The 25,879-nt window shown below is 44.2% G+C and overlaps 1 protein-coding gene across 1 annotated transcript in view; it reads left to right on the top strand.

Moving 5' to 3' along the window:
- SLC9A9 (solute carrier family 9 member A9) overlaps positions 1–25,879 on the top strand; it is a 294,081-nt gene that overhangs the window by 8,130 nt on the left and 260,072 nt on the right. Inside the window, exons 2-4 of the mRNA XM_066618996.1 lie at positions 5,283–5,485; positions 11,246–11,323; positions 12,225–12,301. Of these exons, the coding sequence (XP_066475093.1) occupies positions 5,283–5,485; positions 11,246–11,323; positions 12,225–12,301 (358 nt within the window). The remainder of the gene's footprint in view (positions 1–5,282; positions 5,486–11,245; positions 11,324–12,224; positions 12,302–25,879) is intronic.

The following is a 25,879-nucleotide window of genomic DNA, read 5'->3' as shown; positions in this document are numbered from 1 at the left end:
GGCTGCACAAGGTCAAGAACTCCATTAGCAAACTGACAATATTGATTATCAGCATCTGCCATACCTCAAGCCTCTCATCTATTGTCTTTGTTGCAGACCACTTTCAATACGTCTTAATGTGCAAATGAATTCAGGATCCAATCAGAATAAGTGTGTCCCACTCTCATTACAGTCATTTAATAGCTACTTCACTACTAGTGAAGTACACTACACATTGGCACTATGGCACTACATATGGCACTACATTGGCACTACATATATGGCACTACATTGGCAATATGGCACTATTGGCACTACACATTGGCACTAGTGAAGTACACTACACATTGGCATAGCATAACCATGTATTATGGAGAAAGGAAACTACTCCCAATCTTGTCTTCAACATCCATTAGTAATGAATTCAAACTCGGTACGGTCATGCTTGAGCTTTCGAAGTATGTTGAGGCTAATGATTGCAATGATTTGGTTGGCCACTGTGGGAAACAGAATGTTGGCTAGATGGGCAACAGACTGGATCCTGCAGGGTTCTTATGATCTTGTGCTCCCCCAGCATTGACTTTTGAATGTTGGCATTTTAAATGCCTGATTTCTTCTCATGCATAAAGACTGGAGTTTTGACGTCAAATCTATTATTTGATCCAAACCTGTATTTCGGAATGTACTGGATTATTTACAAGCTAGTCCATCCCAGAACAGAATGAGACTTTAGAACACAGGAGATTTTAAAAAGGCAGTCTGTTTGCTGAAACAAGGAAATTGAATTCGAAGGAAACTGGGGCATTAAATTCTATAACTGATAAGCCTATCCAGCAGCTAAATTCTTATTCCTAAGAGTCTTTGGCCCTCTGATTCCTATATTTGGTCTAAATATACACCACAATTCCCTGGCGGATATACCCTCAAGATGCCAATATAATTCAAAAGATACTTTTTGAATGATCTTGCAGTGACGAACCCACCCAGCCCCATGTGCTTGGCAAAGGTCTGCAATGCTGCCCCCCCCCCCGTGTGAAGCCACCTCCTCATTTATCTGGAGCGAAACAGAGCTTCACGCGGCTCCAGGACTGACCAGAGAAGCCTCCTAAGGCTTTCCGACCATGTCGGGAGCCTCAATGAGGTTTCGCATGGTCCTAAAGGCATGCGGACTCAGTGCCCGGGGCATTTGCCCCATTCACAAAGCACTAGGTCCACTGCTGCAATCTTGTGCTTCACAACATGGGAATTTTAAGGTGTATAGAAAGAGTATAATTATACACTACACACCAACGTATGTAGCCGAATCTCAGTACCACTGTTTGAAAAAGAAAAGCAACTTCAAGAAAAAGGAATTTAGAACAGTGTGTGTATTTTTTTCTCCACCCTCCATTTCTCTGATTCAAACCACACACATCCCAATGGCTCCCCCGGTGGGATCCCAAAACACATTTCCTATTTTCTTTTTAAGCAACAAAATAAAGGCTCTGTTACACATCTCTAATTGCAACATGTACAGTAGTTGGCTTCTGAGTCAGGGAATGTCCTTAGATCTCTAAGCTGTGGACTACAGCTCCAAACATGAAACATAAATATTGAGAAAACTGAAGATACATGTAGATACAATTGGAGAGAATGTGGTCCTACTGTTCAGTATCCTTTTGTTGTTGTTGTTAAGCGCAATGAAATGTGAAACCTGCTGTTAGTGAACATTATCTTTCCACATCAGAAGCTACTTATGATACTCTACCCTGCTGGAACACAAAGTAATTATGCCCCTTTTAACTGCCACGTATACCAACTGTGCTAAAATGAGTCTCCCACTCTTCTACCATAAGAGAGGCAACTGAGGGCCCAATCCCATCCAATTTTCCAGCACCAGTGCAGCTGCAGTGCAACTGCAAGGTGAGGGAACAAATGTTCCCATAACTTAAGGAAACCTCTGTGGCTACCTTCCCATCACAGGATGTAGTGCATGTCCCATTGGCACGGCTGCACTGGCACTAGAAAATTGGATGGGATTGGACCCTGAATCTTTATCAGACATTTGTATAAATAGATGACTAAAAAGAGGTGCGGAGGTTTATTTACATCAACAATACTTTTTCTTTATTTAAAGGGATATCTTCTACTTTTTTTATTTTGAATCCATGAAGCTGCAGACATGGCCTTTAGTAATTGAAAACTTTTAGATAAATGATTAAAGAATTTGTATCATGCCCGAGTTTTGCAATTTTAAGAAAACATGAGCTATGATGAGAATTGCTGTAATGCTAGTAGGATTAAAAACATTCGAAAAGGTTTTTTTTAAATGAACCATATTATAACTTTTCCATTGGAAACAGTCACTACACAGCTTTCCTGCCTATCCTGTAAAGGGGAAAGTAAGAGATTTGAAAACTGCCCACAAGGAATGTCAGTATCATGAGCTGAAAAGCCAGCTGAAAACACATACTTTTCAGGCTCACATTAGCCTTCTCACCATACACAGGAAGGCTGCAGGGTGGCTGTTTCCGCCACAGAAGTGATTATTAGGTTTGTTAAAAACATTTTGCTACATACTTCGGAAAGCCAGCTAAGAATATTTAGATGCTTATCTACATCCTGAGGAACTTAATAACTGCGTGGCTGAGGAAAGATGGTCTGTGATTATAGGTTGCTTCACATAAGTACAATATCAGCAATACAGTTCATCTTTACTGCTGATCTTTCCTTCTGTGGCTTTCCTTCTCTTTCCCTCTCACTAGTTCCTGTTGTGAATTCTTCTCATGCCATACTGGGAACACATTTCTTTTAACCTTTATGCCTAGAGGAGGAGGAGCACACAAGTGGAGAAAGCCACTGAAAAGTAATAACATGCCCCTGCCCCATAAACACATGTGCCTTTGCTACTTCACATTCAGTACAGGCAGGGCTATGAGCATGCAACCCCACCACCACAGAATGTTGCAGAAGGTATAGACGTTGACATCCAGGCAGCTCAATCCTAATCTGCACTGGCACAGCCTAACTACATGGCCTACATGTATCCATTGTAATTTAGGAGGCAACTTGAGGCCTCCTTGGAATAAGGCTGAGGTATTCAATCTGTGCGTCCCGCTTCCCTAGTGAGGCGTGGCTAGCCACCAGGGGCGTTGCCAGGCGTCTTGGGGAGAGAGGTGGCCAGCAGCCGCTCTGCTGCACGTGCTGCCTCCTGATGTGCTGCCTTTCTGCAGCTGTGAACGAGGTGGGTGGGGCAGCATGAGGCTGGGAGGGCGTGTGAAACATGGTGGGGGAAGGTGGGAGAGAAGGCTGGCTGGGCAGGCAGGCAGAGGTGCCGCATCTCCTCATGGAGCTCTCTCCACATGCAACCTCACCCCTAGGACTACATTTCCCAGTGTGCCTCTCACCCTGGGCATCCTGGGATTGGTCAAGGTTGGAGTAGAGAAGAGTGCGGAGGAGAGAGGTGGCTGGCAGGTGCTCTGCTCTGCTCAGCTGCACATGCTGCCTTCTGACTTGCTACTTTTCCAAGGCTGAGAAGGAGGTGGTTGGGGCAGTGTGAAACATGGTGGGGGGAGGTGGGAGAGAAGGCTGGCTGGGCAGGCAGAGGTGCTGCATCTCATCATGGAGCTCCCTACATGTGCAACCTTGCCCCAAGGACTACATTTCCCAGTGTGCCCCTCACCCTGGGCATCCTGGGATTGGTCAAGGCTGCTTGGGAAGGAAGGAGCCAGCCTGCTCCTAGTGAGGGGGGGGATGTCCAAATGCCCCAACCTGCATCCCTCCGTCTTGCCTGGGGGGAATGGGTGGCATCTGCATGTTGGGTGTATGTATGTAAGCAGCCCCCATCTACTTTGGGGTGAGTTGTAATCTTGCTGTATGTGGATGCAATCCTTTCCACCCTTTCCTGGGAATAAGCCCCATTGACTCAAATGGGGCTTTCTTCTGAGTAGACATATATAGGCTTGGGGTCTGTGTCAGCTTAACCTAGGATCCTCACCTTTCTCTTTTTCCTCTCCCTTCAAAAAAGAATAAAAGCCACTCCTGATGGCTTTTCTCCAAAAATTGATTAAAACTAAAAATCCCCATTCCTTTTTAGCCATTCCCCTTTTTCTTCCTGCCTCCTTTTGGGGGGGGGGGGTACTGTGCTGGCTGCTATTGTAAGACAAAAGGCACAATCCTAGCTAGGTCTACTCAGAAGTAAGTCCTATTATGTTCAATGGGACTTACTCCCAGGAAAGTGGGGTTAGGATTCCAGCCAAACAGTCTCTAGGTCTCAGTTTGCATCAGTTTGCAATTAGCAGATACACACAAAACAAAGTCTTCCCCTCCTGCAAATTAATCACTTCCCCCCTCCCTTTCCAAAACCCTCCAGGTGTGCTGCTAACAAACTCAGGGCACAATCCTAACCAGGTCTACTCAGAAGTAAGTCCTATTTTGTTCAGTGGCGCTTACTCTCAGGTAAGTGTGGATAGGATTGCAGCCTCAGAGTGCTGGCAGCCTTGTTTCTCCTGTATAATTATAACACCATCATCCCCATTTTGGGGGTAACTGAGGTGAGGTGTTGTAATGGGGAGCCGTGGCCAATGGCTACAAGGATCAGGAGAGGCGCGAGCCGGAATAGTTCAAGAACCACTGGAATAAGGGGATATATTTCCCCTTATCCCTAGTAACTCCCCAGCCTGCCCTACTCAGGGCTACTCGGATCATCACTATATAGCTGGCACAAATCTGGGAAGCCCAGTGTAGCACCAGGAGGCCCTCCTCCTGGGGTTGTTCTATCCCCATTCCTCTCTCCCCTGACATGAAATGCCTCTTTTCCATCCCCAGAATGCCCTCCTGTCACCCTCTTCCAGGCCCTGTGCCATTCAGCTCCTTACCTATCTGCACCAGTGGCCTAGAGTCTGAATGCAGCTCTGGCAGACCGGCACATGCCACCCTGCTGACGCTGCTCATCAGTCATCGTTTCATGCTTTACAGCACTTTTATGACTGCTTGCGCCAGGATAGCACTAGAATAGGATTGCACTGTTTGCGTCTCAGGTTTCAATTTTTAAAGAATAGCAAGTTTCTAGGCCTCGGAACTATTAATATAGGCTGGAAAAGGTGCAGACAATTCCTGATAAAATCTGCAGATCCAGAGTTGAAGGAGTAGAATTGCTAGCACTGAGGCAAAAAGGCATTTTGAGCCATTCTAACTTTTAGCAGAAGCTGAATAAATTAAGCATATTTAAACATTTCTGTTTTTAGCACCAATTTTGCAAGTTGCAAAACTGCAGCATTGTAGCATTTCCACTTTTTATTTTCTATTCCATTCTTTATTTTCAGGCCTCATCATGGGATTAATTTTACGCTATGCTACGGCACCATCTGATTTTGAAAATGGAACTGTCTATGCCTGTGAGAGGCTCAAGGCTGGCCCAACCACTCTGCTTGTCAACATAACCAATCAAGTGTATGAATATCAGTATAAAAGGGAAATTAGCCAGCACAATGTCAATGCACACCAAGGCAACATAATGTTACAAAAGGTAAGGTGATTGTCTTCTATAGAACAAATGAACTTTCAGTCTAATCTCTGACCGACTGCAATATTGATGAGAAGGCAATCCAATCTGACCTGAGAGTGCTAGAAACAGATTACTCTTCATCTTAATTTAAATGTTTGATTGCAATCAGAAAACCAATGAATAAGAAATAAAAGTGTCTTTCCTCTACTCAAACTGTCCTTCCTACTAAAAAAAACCTTCATCAGCTCTGTTACTATCATGCTTTAGAGCCTACTTCAAGACTACAATTCGGTGCAAAAACAGCATGCACTCTGCATGCTAATTGAACATGTATATATTTTGCTATGTTGGTTACCTGTACTGTGCACCTGATGGGAAAATTGTAGTCAGCAGAAGCTTCCCAACACATCTTCTCTACAAGTGTCATCTGTTGACAGGTCATACCTTGTCGTCCACTGGGGTTCTGTTCCAAAACTCCCAGTGGTTAAAAAAAAAAAATCAGTGGATACCAAATCAATTGAAAAATAGCTTTAAAGACCCGCTTCCAGGTTTCTTGCTCCTCCATTGCTGCCCCAGAATGCATTGGTATACACTTTAATACTGCATTTAGCCATTAGATGGGGGAAATAATGGAATGAACATAGTTATTTTCTACTTTTGTGCTGTTAAATTTGATTTCAGTGTTTTTTCCCTTGCTACATTTAAAGATGGACCCCGGTATCAGTTGTGAGTCAAATCAGTGGATACCAAATCAGTGGATACCAAGGTTCCACCTGTATTGAAATTTATATCCCACCTTTCTGTGTATAAAACAGATTACAAGGTTTAAAACAATTAAAACTCTCAATAATAAATCAATTAAAAGTACAGTAGATAATGATGAAAAATCAAAATCCAGTAATAGCAATAATGGTACAGTACAAATGACCTTCATGCTTCCCCTCTTCTGTTCCTTACTTCAATCTATCTCCTCCTCCATCTTGTTCCATCCTTGTCTTACTGCTTCCCTGTCATCTCTACCCTGCCCTTCCTCTCTCAGCTGCCTTCACCTGTTCTGAATCAGCTGCCAGTCAGCTGCCTCCATAAATCCCCGATTCCATGGTGCCCAGCAATGATGACATTTCTGAGTACCTGAGATCCAAAAGGAGGTAGAAACAGACCCATGTGATTTGTGCTGCTCCATGAGGCATAGTGGGAGTCTACAGTATTGTGAGTTGCTATTTTGTACTAAACTTGAAAAAGGAGAGAAAACTATAAATAAGTAAAATAAATGAAAATAAGAAATAGTATGGAAATCTGTACAAAAAGAAAAAAAGAGTGCTTCTATACAAATAAGAACTGATTGGGATACTCTTCTAACTTATCCTACAGCACTGTTATAGGAATTTCTTAGATCTTGTATGGAAAGCATTTTGAACACCCTAAAGTGATATAAATGCTATGTAAGAGGGTGGCTTCCTTTGATCATACTGCAGCAGCAACTGCATCAAAGTCAGTGTTCATCTTTGGCAGTACAATCCTATGCCTGTCTACTGAAAAGTACACCCCTTTGAGTTTAATGGAACATATTCCCAGAAATGTCTCTATGGGATTGCAGACTTAAAAGCATTGTTTTGTTACTTCCTTTGTATGAAAAAGAAAAAAAGGAACTAATCAAATACATGAGCGTTTGCATGCTATATGCAACTTTGATGTGGTTGATATGTACAGTCTGAATTTTTCCACGCTTACCTTTTCTGAGGTTACTTCTCACTAGGTCTGCTTATGTGTAATATGACTGCATTATTTTGAATAAGAACTCTGCACTTAATTCCCACTTCTCTCTCTAAAATTTAGAGAATGCTGCATAAAACCTATTTGCAGATTTAGTTCCCAAGTGATTGTGGCATTTGATATTGTTTGTATAGAAGCCTAAGTGGCAAGAGTTTTTTTTTCCCCTCCAATGTTTCCCCTATAAAGTTGTCAGTGCAGCTAAATTTACCACTTGCCGTTACTGGCCAGCCAGTTGGCATTAATTTAATAATTCAAAAAAGCAGAATGGTATGAAAAAATTGCTGAGCTCTCACTTCCTGTTTATGGAGTTGAGCTATCTCTTGGACTAAAAAAGAGGAAGTCATTTTGCAGTCAGGCTGTATTGTTCGGGAGCTAAATAATTCATCCAGGGTTGTAACCCCATAAAGGAAAGGCTCTTTATCAGAATAAAAGAGCCACAGACCATTCTGCTAATGACATGCTCTTGCTTTTAAAGACATTAGTCTCACCATACTAGCAGAATATTCAGGCAACCATCCCATGTACACCGTCTTGGGAGTAAGTCCCATTGAATTCATTGAAACTGAATAAATATTCAAACAGACATGTGATCGTTCTCCTCCTCCTCTCTGTGATGTACTATAAATTAGACCAGCATTTACTCCTTGGAGCCTTTGGGCTCCCCGAGACCATTGTTAGACGTGAAAAGGGCTACAGATACCAAAACATTGAGAACTGCAAAATGAGACAATAAGAGCTAATCTTTAAGGGATGTATGGAGGATTTTGCCTTGGAGGGCAGAGTTCAATCAAATTATTTTCTACTGACTTATCACCTCTGATTTATATTATACCCATTAGATTTACAGGTTACCTGAAGCACTTCCTTTATACCTGGTAACACATTAATGTACAAATGTATTGTTGTTTGATCTGCTAAAGGCTTTATTTAGTCAAAGATTCATCTCATGACACTGGGTGAGGGAGCAGACAGCTGTCTAATTAAGGAAACTGTCTCTAGGGCCTGAAAAGGCTGGGCATATGATAGCTGGAACATCAGTTGGACTTTGTGCATGATAACAAATGGAAGAGAATTATCGCTTCACCTTTAGCATGTTGAAAACTAATAAGCTACAGATCCTTAGGGGCAACGTGAGTGCCACAAAGATGTTTGTTCCATTGCCATGGTGCTATTTCCTGTACTATCAATCCTGATGGGGATCTTTAAGGATAATGAAGAACTGCCAGATGTTTTTGTTAATTAGTAGAAATACTCATTATTTAGTATAACTCCCCTCCAACCCATTTGTTAAATAAAGTCTTCCAAAAAAAACAAACATTTTTGTTTGTTATACATACAAGAATATAGAAAGGATTTGTTATACAAAAAGCAATTGTTTCTTACTGGAAGAGAATAGGCTTTTAAGCATAAACATCACTTTGGTCAGAATGCAGGCAAAATTTTGATGTGGATGCATTTGTTTATCCAAAATAGGGGATTCAGATCCAGGCAGCAGCATCTGAATGATTGTAGTGTGAAAGTTTATCTTGTATATACAGTAGTTGTTCTTTCTCCTTTCATTTCTTATGCATTTTGAGCTATAGCTGGTGGAGGGGTATGGAAATCAAGTAAGAAAGGCTGGTGCCTTTGTGTCCAGACAATTTCCATTTCAAGGTCCATTCTCTATGACAGCCATTTTCATATTTTCATTTTCAATTCCATTGTGCTGTGGCACACTGGTGTGCCGCGAATGGTCCCCAGGTGTGCCGCGGGAGTTTGGTGGAGGGTCATTTATTCATAGGACCATTGGAGATATATGCCCCCCCCACCAGCAGCAAGTTGTGCCTTGTCAATTGTCCAAAAACCGATGGTGTGCCTTGACAATTTTAGTGTGCCACTTGTCAGTGTGCCATGAGATGAAAAAGGTTGAAAATCACTGCTCTATGAGTTCAAGAACAGTTGAAAACAACTGAAAAATGCTATCTGGTGCAAAGATAACAAATGTACAATTATTTAATTGAACTAGCATGTCATTGCAGGGAAAACGCTTTGCTCCTACAATCAGAAAGCTAACTCTGGTCCAGAGCCCTGTGTGGCAGCTTACCAACAGCACGCACTGTTGCAAACATGCCGTAAGGCACGTCTGCAACCATTACCGCAGACCCAGTGCTGGAGACTGCATCAGGCCAGCTGTGGTGCTGGGCCCACATTCCACTGCCTGGTGGGTTGCCTGAACTGGGCAGCGGTTCAGTGAGTGGGGAGGCAAGGAGAAGACGTTCTGGTGCAGGGGAGGGTGGGAAGGAGGCATGACAGAAGAGGGAGCAGTGCAGGAGGGGACGAGACCAGCAGAGCTCAGCTCCACTAGATCCTGAGCCCTGTGTCGGGCCACGGGGTCCGACACAGGACTCCTTGATTCTGCAGCAGCTCCCATTGTAGGACTACTTCTCTTATGAAAGTCCCCTTCCCCCCAGGAGCTGCCGTGGTCTGCCCAGTTACGGCATGTTTGGAACAGTGCATGCCATTGGTAAGCTGCTGCGCAGGGCTCTTGATCAGGACCTGAGTTAGCTTTCTGCTTGTGGGAGCAAAGCTTTTCCCCTGCAATGACATGCTAGTTCATTTAATTAATTGCACAGGTGAGAGACAAAGTGAGACTGGTGATAGAGGGACTATGATATTCCTAGTGAGGAAGCAGGAGAATGAAAGAGACATGAGAAAATGAGGTTATCCCTCCATTCTCCTAACTATGAGCTGGGGGAATTGAAATTTATCAGCCAAAACATTGACTGTGGGCCTTTAGAGTCAAAATATAATTTGAATGCTTTCACTTCCTGGCTGAAGTATGGTTTTCTACTTGTATCAGGTCAGGTAGTCCATTGTGTGCATTTATCATTAGCTTAGTTCTTATGATGACCATAGGAACTTTATACAGTATTAGCATATGAGTTTGCCACTACTGCTAAGCAGATTTGAGGTTATCCTCACACCATTTATCTAGTACATTTGTCATCTTTGCACCATGACTGGGGTGGCATTAGAAGTCCACCCTTGAAACCTCCGTACTGATGGCAATGCTATACCTAACGCATCATCAGGACATGGCTGGCTATGTGTCCCAGGGCCCCAAGCTACTTGGCATCAGCACTTACTATGACCACTATTAATCTACTAGGTTGAATTGGCCTGATTCGGATGGGTCAACAAACCCTAGTCATTTGGATCATAAACTGATGAGCCATACAAGCTTTCGCCATCTCCTTTTGTCCTGCAATTTTATATCCTGATTTGTTGGGGTTGCTTAAATCAGTTTCCAAGCTTGGACTTAACGGGAAATTGTGGTTTAACAAATTAAAAAACTTAGCATGTGTAAGGGGAAGAGGAAAAGGTGCTTGTGGGCTTGTTTATTATCCAACAACCTATGGACTGTCCAAAATCTGTCCAGGGTTGTGTTTGTCTACATACTCACATTAAAACTGCAGCATTCTCTGGCACCTTTTAGGACTCATACAATCACCCATAGATGGCCCACAGTGGGAGACTTGTAGTAGCCACTATACATCAAACTGGACGGTTGCAAATGCCTCCAGAAACCCAAGTCAATTTGGGGCTGCATTCAAACAAACCTTCAAAACACTGCCACTGCTACAGACAGTTGGGTCACCAGAAGTTGCCCTACAATGGATTTGTATGGCATTGGTCATATGGAATTGGTTACTGTGTGCCAAGAGATTTTTCTGACTTCTGATTCTGTTTTGGCAGGAAGCAGGTTTGCTGATCTTCTTCCTGCCACTGTGAGAACTCATCTGGTTGATTGGAAGCATTTTTGACAATACATTCCCATTCATGCATCATCCTGTGTTTTACCCATTGTTATTCCTGCATTATAAACCATAGGTTCAGATTTAAAAAAAAAATTCTTTTCAAATACTGTAGTTTGTCCTGAATTTTAATGGCCAGAAGATCCTCCTAACACACCTAATTCCTTTTGCACATTCTGGGTTTCTTACCTTGTGTCTTTGTCCTTTCTGGCAGATGACCTTTGATCCTTCAATCTTCTTCAATGTTTTATTACCTCCTATTATATTTCATGCTGGATACAGTTTAAAGAAGGTAAGTGGTTTCTCCTTTCAACTACAGTTGGTGGTCTTATGAGCCTGCTGATCTATAGGGCTGAGCAGAGACATTCATGAAACTACCAGTGAGAAAGTACTTTAGCTAAACGTTACCCAGATAAATCAAAGTGAGGAACATGTCCCCTATTTCAAACAATCATTTTGATTCATAGTATTGTTAACAGAATGATTCCTAAAACTCTTAGATTTGCCAGCCCTCTGGTATTTTTTCCTGTCCATCCAGTATTTTTCCCTTAGCATCAGGCTTTTTTTAATTAAAAAAAGTCTTTAATATAAAGACTAAATGTCAGTGTTGTAATACGTGTGATGTCCCTTATGCATATGACTAAACCTATCCAGATGACATCCATAGCCACTAAAAAGAACCCACTCTGTGCACACACACAAATTAATATGAGTTGCAAATAACCATTAAAACTAAGGAGCTGTTAAAATATAAGTTTCAACACTTTTTTCAAATTCTAGGATAATTTCATTTCATTACTGAGTTCTCATAACCTTTTTCAGAGCATAAGCTGTTTCAAGATTTCTTTGCCTTCCCAATTATTTTTTAAATTTATGAACAACCTTTAAGCATTTTTTTTAGTCTTTGTGCTGGATATTGGATTGTATTATTATTTTTTTTAAATGTTGCTTAATTTAGTAGAACTATGTCTTTTTGACTGGAGCTTACAGTATAGATAGGAGAAAATTATTCTGATATCACTGGCTCGAGGCCTAAGAATTTATTACAACCACACACAGTAGTGATTCAGATAAACAGACCTTGAGATTAGAATTTGTGGTGCAGGCTTTGGATTTGCTTGGCAAACATACGTTTCTGTATTTAAACTGCTTACAATTTTACAAGACTTTTCCTGTCCTTTACTGTTCCACAGAGACACTTTTTCCGTAACTTGGGATCAGTTTTAACGTATGCCTTTTTGGGCACGGCCATCTCTTGTATTGTTATAGGGTAAGTGTGGTTCATACAACATTGCTCTTTTTAAAGCCATTGTATTTATATGTGTCTTCTGACAAGATGCCAACACATATACTAGGGTGAAACAGATAGTAAAAGTATGTGCATGGATTCTGTTTTGCAGTTCCATTTTTTTTTGCTCTAAGTAGCAAATTGTTATAGAAAATCTATATGTCATTTCAAATTTGGCAGGTTCCTGTTCTACATCAGTTCATTCACTATTATCTGTTCTTCACTTTCACTTACAATGTTGACACACATTCATGTTTCACTCACAGTCACTTTACATAAGGAGTTGCAATAGTGGTGTAGCTAAGGGATCTAGCACCCAGGGATTTAACAACCCCTGAGGGCCGGATGCCCAGAACACCCCTGGGGGCATCTGCAAGGAGGTCTGAGGCACATTGAGGCCTCCCTGGGCCTCAGAAGGCCCAGTGAAAACCAGAAGTGCCTTCCTAAGGCCTTCGGCAGGCCTTCTGAGGCCTTCCAAGGCTCAGGGAGGCCGCACACAGCCTCCCCAGACCTCAAAAGACCTATCAAAGGCACCTCCCCTGACACCCTCCCAAGGCATGGTGCCCAGGACAATTGACAACCCCTCCTGCTCTCCCCTTAGCTACGCCACCGAGTTAAAATATTTACAAATAGTTCTGGTGCATTCATATTTTAGTCATGGGAGTCATGATGATGTGGTGCTAAGAGATTCACTGTGATAAGAATCCTGATTGTTTGGGGAGCTCTGTTGGATCGCACCACCTAGTCCAGCATTTTCTTGCCTCCCTCATGGCTTATTCCCAGCATCTGGCACTTAGAGGCAGATCACGCTTGCACATGTGCTTCATTTCTCAGACTAAAGATAGTTTGCTTTGAAAAGATGATTGGGTGCAAACTGTTTGACATCATGATAAAACAGATACTTTGAGAAGGTATAATGCTCATTTACAGATAATGCAATTTAGAAGCAGGTCCAAACTGGCTATCACAGTTTTCAGATCAGCTACAGTTTCAGTTTTAATTAAATTTATTATGGCACAATCCTACTGAGGCATAGCAGTGGTTGAGTGCATGCTCAGCTGGCATACACTGTCCCAAATGTGCTTTAAAGCACATTACCCCTGCTAATTGGGTAAGCGGCACCTTTTCAAGTGGGTGCTCCTTTTTTTAGCAGGGGGGGAGTAACTGGCCCACCTCACCCCAGCACTGTCTGCTCTGGTGGCTGTCTGCTGGTATTTATTTGCATCTTTTTAGATTGTGAGCCCTTTTGGGACAGGGAGCCATTTAGTTATTTGATTTTTCTCTGTAAACCGCTTTGTGAACTTTTAGTTGAAAAGCGGTATATAAATACTGTTAATAATAATAATAATAATAATAATAATAATAATAAAGCACAGTTGCAATAGCATAGTTGATCATGGTGCTGGCAGAAAGCCTGTCCCGATCTGCTGGCACTAGTGGAAGGCCAGTGCATGCTGGAACAGGTAAGCGCAGCCAAAAGAAGGGCAGGGGGAAGGTGGAATGGGGATGGGGGGATGGAATGGGGTGGGAAGGGCAAGGAGGGGAGTGCATCAGGCCTGCTAGGAGGCACGATTGGCAGCAGGGACTACTGCCATATCAAATCCTGGACCTGATTTCCCAACACAGGGCTGCTTGAACTTGTGCCAATGTTTTTGCTGGTGCAAGCTTGGGTAACCTTATAGCAGCTGCTGGTGCTGATCCTGTGGGGAAGGGGATGAATGTACCTCCACCTCGGGGACACCTCCAGCAGCCTCTCTTTCTGCACTGGATACAGTGGGGGCCATTTTGGTGCTACTGCATCGCATTGCGGAAAGTTAGACACATAAAACAACTGTACCTCAAACACAATGCAGCATCAGCTTGACAACTGACTATTTGAACTGCCATGAAATCCTTCCTAAGTTTCTGAATCTGGACAGTAAATATTGAGTTCAGAGTCAAACTGCGATATTTGACCAAATGCCTTTTCATCTGACATTCACTCCACAATGCCAGAAATGGATCAATAGCAAGTCAAGCACAACATAAAACATACAAACTCAGTATTATCTTCTTGGGGTAGTTTGTGATCACTGTCCTTGTTCTAAGAGAAGGTTACAATAGGCTAGATGAGATCCTGATCCACACATCTATTAAATGGGGCACTGAAGTCTTTATCTATGGTGTTGGATTTATGGCAGCACTTCAGATTTTATAGGAGTGCCTTAATTTACAGGCACCCAGGGTTCTGAGCTTGTGAAGAGCCCTCTGAAATTACACAACCAATAGACTTTTAGCTTCAGTCATCTCTTTGCAGAATCAAAATATATTGTCGCTTTTTACATCATCATAAGACTGAACTTCTGCATTTTTGTGTGAATTTGATATTGTTAAAGCAGCGGTGTCTTGATTCAGCTGCATTTTAGAATTTAAGGGTCCAATTCTATCCCCCCCCCCCCAGTGCAGCTGCATCCAAAAGGAGGGCACTCTATCCTATGAAGGGCTGATTGGGGGGCTTAAAAGGAGAAAGGAGATTTAAATTCCCTTATACCTCTGTAAGCCTCCTGCTTAGCAGAGAGTCTTCTCGGACCTATGTCAGCTCTGTAGCTGGCACAGGTCCAAAGAGAGAAAGGGGAGAAAGAAGAAAGAAAAGAGGTCAGAGGAGAGAAAGGGGGCAGGGAGGATAGAGAAAGAAGAGAAAGGGGGTAGGGTAGCTGCAAAGTGAGGGGATGAGGGTGGGGTAGCTGCAAAGTGAGGGGATGAGGGTATGTATTGGCAACCTTCAGTCTCAAAAGACTATGGTATCGCGCTCTGAAAGGTGGTTCTGGCACAGCGTCTAGTGTGGCTGAAAAGGCCAATCCGGGAGTGAGGGGATGAGGGTGGGGTAGCTGCAAAGTGAGGGTAGCTGCGAAGTGAGTCCATGAAAAAGCACTGTAGCTGCCCCACCTGCTTACTCTCCTTACACCAGCTTTCCCGGGTGTAAGGAGAGACTTCTCAGGTATAAGTGGGCAGAGCAGCTGCGGTGCTTTTCCATGGGCTGTGATGGGTGGTTCTGCCTTACCTGACACACCCACGCCGCATGTGCCTGCTGCCAAAAGAGTGCTATGTGCTCTGTCAGCAGCCATTTTGTGACAGCGAAACTCCAGAGTCTCAAAGCACTATGGTCACAGACCAGTCTGGCATAGAATTGGACTGCCCAGTTTGTTAGAATGTCTTTCACCAAAGCTGTAGAGAAGACTCTAATGACCAAAACATATTCTGACAATGGGATAGAAGGGAGACTGCCTCTGATCACTATTTCCCTCCCCTTAATCTAGCAGTTCCCAAACTACTGTGACACCCTCAAAACTCAGACATGAGTGACAGTGATGTCAAACATGTCATGCGATGACATCACCGGCCACCCACTCCGTGTTCAGAGGTTATAGCAAATCTCCAAACAGTGGTAAGAGTGTCAGAACCCAATCCTGAGCTCGGTGCTCCGGCTTTCTGCCACAGCACACTGTTGCAAATGTGCCGTAAGGCACGTCTGCGAGGCTTACTGCCGGGCCAGTGCCTGTGCTATCCCTGTTGCAGGGCTGCTTTCCTTACCCAGGAGAAGGGGACGAAAGTTCCCTTCTCCCAAGGTGCTGTCCGAGGTGCGCAGGATGCGGCGGCGGCCGTTCTTGGCGCCGCTGCAGCCACACACCCCGGGCAGCTCAAGTTTGGGCTGTCCGTCAGGTGGGAGGGCTTTTCACAGTGCGCACTTTTCACACACTCCAGCTTAATCTCCTTTGCTTGGAGGCTCATGCCACCCTCTCCCTTTCACGGTAGCGGGCACTCTGCAACACCCTGGGGCATTGTGACACACACTTTGGAAATTGCAGCCTCAATCCCATCAGCCAGGTGCCCATTGACATTGAAAGAGCTGCACAGCCTTTCCTTCTGGACTTGCTTTTACTTATATAGTATAATACAGTGTACTATGTATACATGTATAATGTACACAAGTTGTATAATACTATACTAAATCAATTTCAGTTCCAATTGCTTGTGATAAAAAAGAATTATTAGCAATATTAGCATGTTCTGAGAATTGAGTATTTTTTCATTATCTCCTACCCAAGTCAATTCTCCCTTACCTGATCCCCTGTGCCAGGCAAGTCTTCAGCTGCATACGGAAATTATTTACATCTAATTTGATTTGGGATGTTTATGAGTTTATTTTGTTTTGTTCAATTTCTCCCTTGCTGCAAATCCAAGAACATGTCCGTTTGCTCCAGATAAAAAAGGGTCTGGATTAAATTCTTCATATTTCTCCCATCTGGTACTTGTCTTGGCATGAGCAGAAATGGCATTCATCTGGGGCCAGGGTGACCAGATCCAATGCGACTATACCTTTAAGCAGTGCTTTTTTGTAAAAAAAAAAGAGAGAGAGAGAGAGAGAGAGAGAGAGAGAAATAAAAGGTGCAGAGACTCACAATTTGTTAATCTTTCATTTATTTATTTATTTTCCATTTTTTATTGGAGAAATAAAATATTTTTTACGTGCTTCCGCCCTAAAGATGAACTTACTTCTGAGCAGACATGCATAGGATTGGGCTGTCAATCTCCACATCCCCTTCCCCCTAGCTACTTTTTCTACACATGGGGAAAAATACTGTACAGGTGCACTTGTAGCGTGTAGTACGTAGTGTGGCACTACTTCGAGGAGGAAGCAGTGAATGGATTCCGAAAAATGGCTTACAGTTCCATGTAGTAAAATTACTCTAAGCAACTGGTGGGAGTAGGGGGGGGGGGGGGGGGGGGTTTTGGGGGGGGGGGGGGGGGGGGGGGGGGGGGGGGGGGGGGGGGGGTGTGGTAAGCGATTAATATGTAAAGTATCGGAATACTCTGTGTCTTTGGGAAGGTGCTTGGCATGCAGTTGTATGTTCTCTGCTGCCCTGAGCAGCTGCTGTGCATTGCTGGAGAGGAGCTGCAAACGCTGGCTGGTGGAGGGCATGCTTGTGGGGGAAGGATGAGGAGGATCTCTGGCAAGGCTGGACAGCACATTGGACACACATAGAATCCCTTTTCACCTGCCCTTAGCATGTGAAAACGGGTGCAGAAAACGGGCAGCCTCAGGGCCCAATCCTGTGCCTGTCTACTCAGAAGTCAGTCCCATTAGAGTCAGTGGGGCTTCCTCCCAGGAAAGTGTGGAGAGTACTGTAGCCTCAGGGCCCAATCCTGTGCCTGTCTACTCAGAAGTCAGTCCCATTAGAGGCAGTGGGGCTTCCTCCCAGGAAGGTGTGGAGAGGACTGCGGCCTCAGAGCCCCTCCTCTGCCTGTCTACTCAGAAGTCAGTCCCATTAGAGGCAGTGGGGCTTCCTCCCAGGAAGGTGTGGAGAGGACTGCAGCCTCAGAGCCCCTCCTCTGCCTGTCTCCTCAGAAGTAAGTCCCATTAGAGTCAACGGGGCTCACTGCGCCCTCGCACTTGTCAGCCAGAGTTGCCTGGTACAGGAGGAAGCCTGCCTGGGAAAGGATGGGGTGGGGGAGAAGAGGAGCCCTATTTGGGGGGGGGTTGTGCTGGGCTGGGCGGGGGAGTCTGGGGGGACCCTTGTTCAGCGGCTGCGCTTTTGAGGGGAGGGAGGGAGGCAGGTGCCGGGCTGGGAGGCGGAACTGAGTGCTGGCTGCTTGTTGCGGGGGAAGCCCATCAAAAAAGTGCAGGAATGCCGTTCCTGTGCGTTATGTTAGAAAAAAGCCCTGCCTTTAAGTATTGTATACAGGAGGGAATTTTGGCAGGTGCAGCTCAATGTGGAAGGGTTTAAAAAGCTGTACCTGCCAAAATTCCCTTCTATACAATACTTAAAGGCAGAGCACCTTTCTCTGTCCTCCATTGGATCTGGTCATCCTGTCTGAGGCAGAATGCTGTGTGAAGTCTTCCACTCTACTATCACGTGGACATGACAATGCAAGTTTAATTTGGCTATTTTTTTGTTATGGAAAATCCTTGAGTTCTCTGGGCAAATTGACTTTCCTAGTTGGGGAGGTTTGAGTAACTGAGGTTTGAGCAATAAGAATCTATGTCAGGGATTTGGCTCCAAAAGCCAATAATGTGACTGAATTAATGTCCTGATATGAAAACAATGAAACTCAAGAAGCACTTCATGCACAAAACGAAGGGGAGAGGCTTATTCCAAGATTTGCAGCATTACCTGATCAGGCAGCAATGCTTGCACTTTGAGATTTCAAAGATTCTGTTTTCCAACTTAGTTCACCCTCTCATGTTTTGCTAGTATTTGATACTGCCACAGTTAGCAAAATGTATTTTCACACACAAAGCTTGGGGCTAGACTATACGTTATGTGGATGATTGGTAATTGGATATCCAGATTGAAAAGCGGCTGTGGGGGCAACCAGTTTCTTTGGCCACAGGGATGAGGTAGAGAAATTTAATCCTTTCAATTCCATGTTGTTTTCCTTATCAAAACCTGCCTATTCCCAAGCTGTTGTTTACCCTGCAAAGGGGGGGGGGGATACATGCACTGTTTCCCCATTAAATGACCTACTTGTAGAAACATGTTTTCATGCATGGAGACTTCTTACTGTTTTAAACCAAATGTTTGCATAAGTGCTCTCCACCTGATCAGATAGCAAAAAGACCAGGGTAGTACTAGATACTTAGTTTTATTTGCATGAGAGGGCAGTGGAAACTTACAACTCAGTCTTATTCAGCTCCTGTGCCAATGGCGCATGGAAGCTGGTGTAATGTTTGCCGGAATGGCTAGGAAGCCAAAGGGGAGGGGCTGCTTTACACAGGCATCCAGGCACCTGAAGAAACTCCCTGTTTTGCCCCTCATCCAGGAACACCAGTACTTCAACCACCCTTGCTACCATCTCCGGTCTAGCCTCCACTTGATACACACTCTCTCTCTCATGGGCATATCCTTAAGCCTGCACAATTATTTCTCTGCCTCCATCAATAGCTCTGACTAGTGTCACATTATAAAGGGAGAAAAAAGAGATTTCAAGACCATTAAGGGAAACTCCTCCAGTCATTAGCCTCTTTTTTCCAAGACCTTGACTACCCATTATTCCCTTGCATAAAACCATAACAAAAAGCCCATTCATACTCATTAAAGATAGCAAAACTTATAAGTTTCCTTCTCAAAAGCAGACCTAGTCCCAGAAGAGTGTTAGATGTCCTATAGTTTATCCTGGAGCAAAAAGATATATGGACAAGAGACAAAAAAATTTAAGAGCCTACAAGGTGATATATGGTTAGCTACTTATCTAAGTACGTATAGAGGTGTTTCCCTTACCATGGAATGAGCAGTCAGTATCCTCATGATTGATAAAAAAAATTTTCCCCTAGACAAAATGATTCCCATTGAGACAATGGTATAGCTGAGTGGGGCGGGGGGGGGGGTGCCACAGTTGAAATGGGTCCTGAGGACCCCATGGCAGGTCCCAAGGTGGAGCCAGAGCTGGTCCACCTGCAGTGTCTCCATTCCCATGGTGGGGAGGGAGGGTGCAAGAGAAAGTACTATGGTGGCAATGATGCCTCAAAAGACACTTTCTTCACTATTTCATTTACTGTTGTCAGTTTCACCAAACTGTCCTATTTGAGTTGATTAGGAAAGTCTTACAAGGTTCAGATATCTGTCCCCTGTACATAGAGGTGTTTGTTTCTGATGAGTAAGATAGGATTATAGCTTAAAGGCCCAATCCTGAACTCTCTCATTAGTTGGTGCTGGGTGTCCCAAACGTGCTGTAAGGCATGTCTGTGGCAGGAGGAGTCGCTCATGCTGGGCTAGCACCAGTTGGCACTGAGCCTCAGTGCTGGCCAGGGGTAACTAGTTTCAGGGCGAGGGGAGGGGAGAGTGGGCGGAATGGGACGGGGGGAGGAACTGAGGCAGGATCCTGAACTCTGTGTCAAGTCAGAAGGTCCAACAAGGAGTCTCTCAAGTCTTCACTTGCAAAATAGCCAGCACAGATTTGAGAAGCCCCATTGTAGACCTTGAGACTTTCCTCGGGGGAAGGGGATGAAAGTCCCATCCCCCAAGGAGACCTCTGGTGGTCTCGGCAGTACCTCTGGATTCAGTGGTAGCTGTTTTGGCACAGCTGCACCTGGCTGAATGGTTTCAGCATATAATAGCTATTTACACTTGGTATGCATTATTTATTTAGACATTTAGGGTTTGACTTCTTAAAATATTTTCACTGTTTATAACAGCAAGATAGCTTCTTCATGCATGCCAGTCAGATACACACACACTGGATTCGGGGTTTGGGCGTTCTATTGTTTTCTATTTCTTTTTTGGCCCAAGCTTCCACAATTGTGAAATCCAGGCTTCTTGAGTTTAAACTTCCTGATCACTGTATCCACAAGCTTTTCATATGTGGTATAACTTGGAAACGAATCTTCAGTTGCTATGCACAAAATGTGTTTTGACTTAAACTGCTCTGACAAACACTGTGTGAATCTTTTGTATGTTTGGAACCTCTTTTCCTACGTGGTGAACTTTGCCAACTGCTTTTTTCTTCCTAATTATGCAAAAACTTAGCTCACATGTTGCATGCCGCTTAATGTAAATTGAGACTGTTTAGAAAAAAAACATATGCATAATCTGTAATCATTTTAAGCTGTAAACACACACATTTGGGAGTAAGCCCCACTGAACTGACTTCTGAGCAAACATGCATAGGATTGAATTGTTAGGTATTTTTTTTCTCCCATAGAAATTAGGTGAGTGTTGATACAAATATGAATAGTCCTTGTTCTTATGTGATTGCTAAAGGAATGTGCTTGTTTTAGGGTTATGCCAAAGCTCTCTATTAGACCACATCTAAATTTTAGGAGAGTTGGATGCACTCTGAGTGCTGATTTTATTTATTCTGTATAGGAATTAAATCTCATTCTTCCCCTCCTTGTGAAGATGCCCAAAGAGGCTGTAAGCGCGCACGCGCACGCGCGCGCACACGCACACACACACACACTCACACACTCACACACACACAAAATAAAACGATATACAATTAATAAAAGTATTAGTAATGTGCAAACAATGTCAAAAGCAGAATAAAAATCCAAAGGGAGAAATTTTAAAAAACTCAGAAGCAGAGCAACATAGCATTAAACCACAGAACCTAAACAGCTTTCTGGAATAATTGAGTTTCTAAGGGAATTAGACATATTTGTGGAGGAAAAGTTCAGTACAGGTTACATCATGACAACTGTATGCAACTTCGAGGTTTTAGAGGTAACCTATCTCTGAAAGCTAGGTGCCGGGGAGTAGCAACAAGATACAGGTATCTTGCTATTGTCTGTGCTCCCATGTGTTCCCATACTGTGTTTGGCAATGTTCTGCCTGTCACTGCCAGAGAGTGATCTTGGATCGTCTCCCTGCAATGCTGTGTCACAGAGCTGTGGCCCTTCCTGGAACTTTAGACCATCCACCAGATACCCTGCGCCCCCTCAGGGACGCTGCCCCATAGCTTTCAAATTTAGAGTATAAGTTTCTGTGTGTTTCAGAATTATTCCTCGTGTGCAATGGGATAGCCATACATTTGGCAGAAACTAAAGGCCTGCTCTCTAGTGTCTCCCTTGAAATGTCTGTTTGAATTTAGCAGAAACTAAAATACGGGATTGGAAGAGACGGAAGCAGAAAAAAATTCAAAGTGTGAAAAAACTATGTATATTAAATGTAGCTGGTGATATATATTTGAACTGAAGATGTAGATGTGGATCTCAGTGTTATCTACATTTAGGGATTTCTTTTGAGCCCTTCTCAAAAGGATAGATAAAACATAAAGCCTTTTAGTAGGGAAACGATGGCCATTTAAAGTAACAGTTTACAATAATCCTTTCCAGGCTTTTCCACCCACACAAAGTCAAAAGAATTATTTCAGAGCCGACATGTACATCTGCTAATGTAATTTCACTGGGTGGAATGTGAAAGTGATTCAGCCAGCTCAGTCTATTGGGTAAAGTTGAGACAAGCAAGAGAAAATGCAGTTTGTAGTCTTACAAAATCATGGTCAAAAGGGTAATGTAACACCATTTTCTTCTTAAAGAGAAACCTACAATTTATATTCAGAATGGGCCATACTAACATGGAGGATGTTTTTCAGACCTTGCAAGTGGCTCTGTTAAGCTGTCATCCCTCTGCTTCTTCACACATTGTTCTTTAGATGTGAATTTTTTTAAATCAAATTTAAAAATGTAATGTGTGAATACGATAGACTGATGTTTTTAGTTTTACCATACAGGTCCACACATTAGAGAACTAGGATTGCCTGTGGCTGTGTTGAAATCACTTAACCGCAGAGAAGTGTCTGAGACAGTACAGCTTCCACAATCCTCATGAGAACATAAGAACAGCCCCATTGGATCAGGCCATAGGCTCATCTAGTCCAACTTTCTTTATATCACAGCGGCCAGCAAATGCCCCAGGGAGCACACCAGATAACAAGAGACCTGCATCCTGGTACCCTCCCTTGCATCTGACATAGCCCATTTCTAAAATCAGGAAGTTGCACATACGCATCATGGCTTGTAACCCGTAATGGATTTTTCCTCCAGAAACTTGTCCAACCCCCTTTTCTAAGGTTGCTGACTTCCAAAGGCCTTTTAGGAGAGATACCAGAGGGGAGGCCTGTCAAGACCCAAAGGGATCTACCTCTTTATTGACCCTTCAGCAATTTGCTCATACAGTTAAGAAAACTTCGGCACAATCCTAACCAGGTCAACTCAGAAGTCCTATTTTGTTCATTGGGGCTTACTCTCAGGAAAGTGTGGTTAGGATTGCAGCCTTAATCATTCCACAATCAGAGATTCCTGTATGGCAATTTCTAGGCTGCCCCAAGTTCCATCACAGCCAATGGAGTTGCAGATGGGAACGGTCCAAGGGGGGGAGGAGGAAGTAACCCACTTCTGCCATCACACCCCAGTCCCAGAATCAAGTAAGCTGGACAAGTGAAGTGGGGTGGGATAAGGCGGGTGCTTTGAGCATCTGCTTTGAGCATGCACAGAGAGGCCCAGAACTGAGCCGTATCCCAAGTCCTGGCACACCTTGGCACCAGCTCTGGCCTTTGTACCTGCTACAGTTTAATCTGTATCAATTTGAGAGGTTCCTGTTTTGCTGTGTGCCATGAAAGGCTTTGCTTACTGATTTCTGAAAATGAAATCTCTGATAAATTGCCAAATTAGACATGACCTTATGAGATTCATTGGCGCTCCTGTTACAGAGTTTAAAGGTCAAAAGTATTTGCTAGTTCTTGATTTTGGTAGGGACTGCAGTACTGGGGGGAAGGGGATTTCGTGGTCATCAGAATGTCTCCCCTCACCTACTGGGAAAATAGCCACTTGAGGGGTGGGATTTGAATCAGCAAAAGCTATGGGGTTGAAAGAGTTACATTTAAAAGAAGCTGAATCCTTTAAAACAAAAAAACAAAACCAACCCCAGGGGAAATCCAGCCATAGATCTTTACCTTATCTAGTTTGATTTCCTTTCCTGGAACAAACATTTCCTTTCCTGGAGGAGACCTCTAGGACTCCCCCCCTGCAGGATGCAGTGTGCACACCAGCATAGCAACTGCATTGGCATGGAGGGAAAAGATGAGATTGGGCTGTCAGAGACTGGACCTCTCAGGTATAAGGTAGACATTGTTCATACTACAATCCATGTATTGAAACTAATGTGTGAATAACTATACACATGTACAGAGTGGCAATCCATGTACGCTGAACATAGATTGTACGTGCATGCAACTCAGTGTGTGAATAGCTCTCTAGTGGTTCTTAAACTTCCCAGGAGATTTACTCCCGGGGTAAGTCTTTGCAGGGGCAGGGGCAGCAGCAGCAGCAAAGCGATCCCCAGGATCGCGGCCCTGCGGGGTGGGGGGGCTATTTTTCAACAAACCATATGTGCTTCCAGGGGGTGTGGGGAACCCCATGGAGCACTTGCAGGGCTCCGTGGCTTTTAAACAGTGAAAGTTCCAAGCATGACAAAACTGGAAATTCTACTGCCGGTTTAATCGCGCTTAGAACTGTCACTGTTTAAAAGCTGCAGAGAGCCCTGCAAGCGCTCTGCGGGGTTCCCCACACACCCTGGACCCTGGGAGCATATATGGTTTGTTGAAAAATAGCCCCCCCTACCCCCGTGGGGCACAATCCTGAGGATCGCTTTTCTGCTTTCCCCCTGCCCCCGCCCCTTAAAGGAAACGGGCATCTTTACACAAGCTGGTGGGTCACGACCCACCTGTTTGAGAACCACTACTCTAGAGTCATGCTCTTAGGTTTCTTTTTCCACCACATAAAAAGAGGATTCTTTATCTCGGAGATGCTGTCTCTCTTTTTATACAGCTAAGAATCTCATATACTCAGCCAGAGGAGATAGGATTCTGTTAGCCTTTTGATTTCAATAGTCATAAATGTCAAAGCAAATTCATCCTTTTAGGCAGACTGCACAGTTGGCCTTCTATCCAATGAAAGATCATCTCTTCAAGAAGAAATGCTTTACACTCATTTCTGAAGCATCAGGGCAGTATGAAGCAACCCCATTCCTGCTGCTTATTGCATCTAAAGAGTCTTATCTGTCACTTTTATAAATTGTCATATATTTTTAAAACACTGATACATTCACCAATAGGACCTGAATGTTATTTCTGATAATTGAGAACTCAGAGCCTTATTATTCCAACCACTTGTCAATGGAAGGGAATAAAATGGAAGAGGGAGTAGGAAAGAGAGAACACATTAAATAAGCAAGAGGTCGGTGCTAAAGTAAAGGCGCTCGTGTAGGGCGCGCAGCCCTGCACAAGCGCCATGGATCCTGCAGAGCACAGCTCCTCAGATCCGCATCTCTTCCTCCCCGCGACATGCCTCCCATCTGCCCCCTGGCACGCCTCCCGCCAGCCTCCCCCCTCCCTGGAACGCCTTCCCCACGCCCCATCCATGCCCCCGCCTCCCATTCCACAGCCCCGGCGGTCCAGGAGACCGCCGAGCTACGGAACCCGGGTCACCATCTGGCGCTAGCCCAGCACCAGCTGGCGCTGGGCTAGCACCGGTGAGACACCGGCGGTGAGCCCCGAAAACGTGCCTTACGGCATGTTTGCGACTGTGGATTGGGCTCTCAGGCTGCAATCCTAACCACACTTTCCTAAGAGTAAGCCCCACTGAACAAAATAGGACTCACTTCTGAGTAGACCCAGTTAGGATTGTGCCCTAAGGCCTGTAAAAGGCCTTGCATAAAGCAAGGCCGGCCTTTCCTTCACTGCCGCTGCTGTTTCACAGACACAAAACAGCAAGCAGTGGAGGGAGCCCTAGTCCAACAGCTCATGTGAGAGGTTGAACAATCACCTTCATGCTAAGAGCAGTTGTGTCGCGCTAGCATGGGCTCTAACAAATCCCTGGAGAGCCAGAGTCTCATTGGAGACTGGGTGCTCCCTGTGGGCCGGATTGGGAGTCCCTGAGGGCTGCAAGTGGCCCCCGGGCTGGAATTTGGGCACCCCTAGCTTAAAAAACAAAAAGCAACCCCCAATACAGATAGGATATAATGAGGAGGAGAACCATAAAATCACAGAGATATAAACAGCAGGCTGGATTAACAAATAATGTGT

Source organism: Tiliqua scincoides, chromosome 3, assembly GCF_035046505.1.
Source record: "Tiliqua scincoides isolate rTilSci1 chromosome 3, rTilSci1.hap2, whole genome shotgun sequence".
In the NCBI taxonomy this organism is placed as follows: domain Eukaryota; kingdom Metazoa; phylum Chordata; class Lepidosauria; order Squamata; family Scincidae; genus Tiliqua; species Tiliqua scincoides.
The sequence above is the reverse complement of the archived record's forward strand: the minus strand, read 5'-3'. Positions and strand labels throughout refer to the sequence as shown.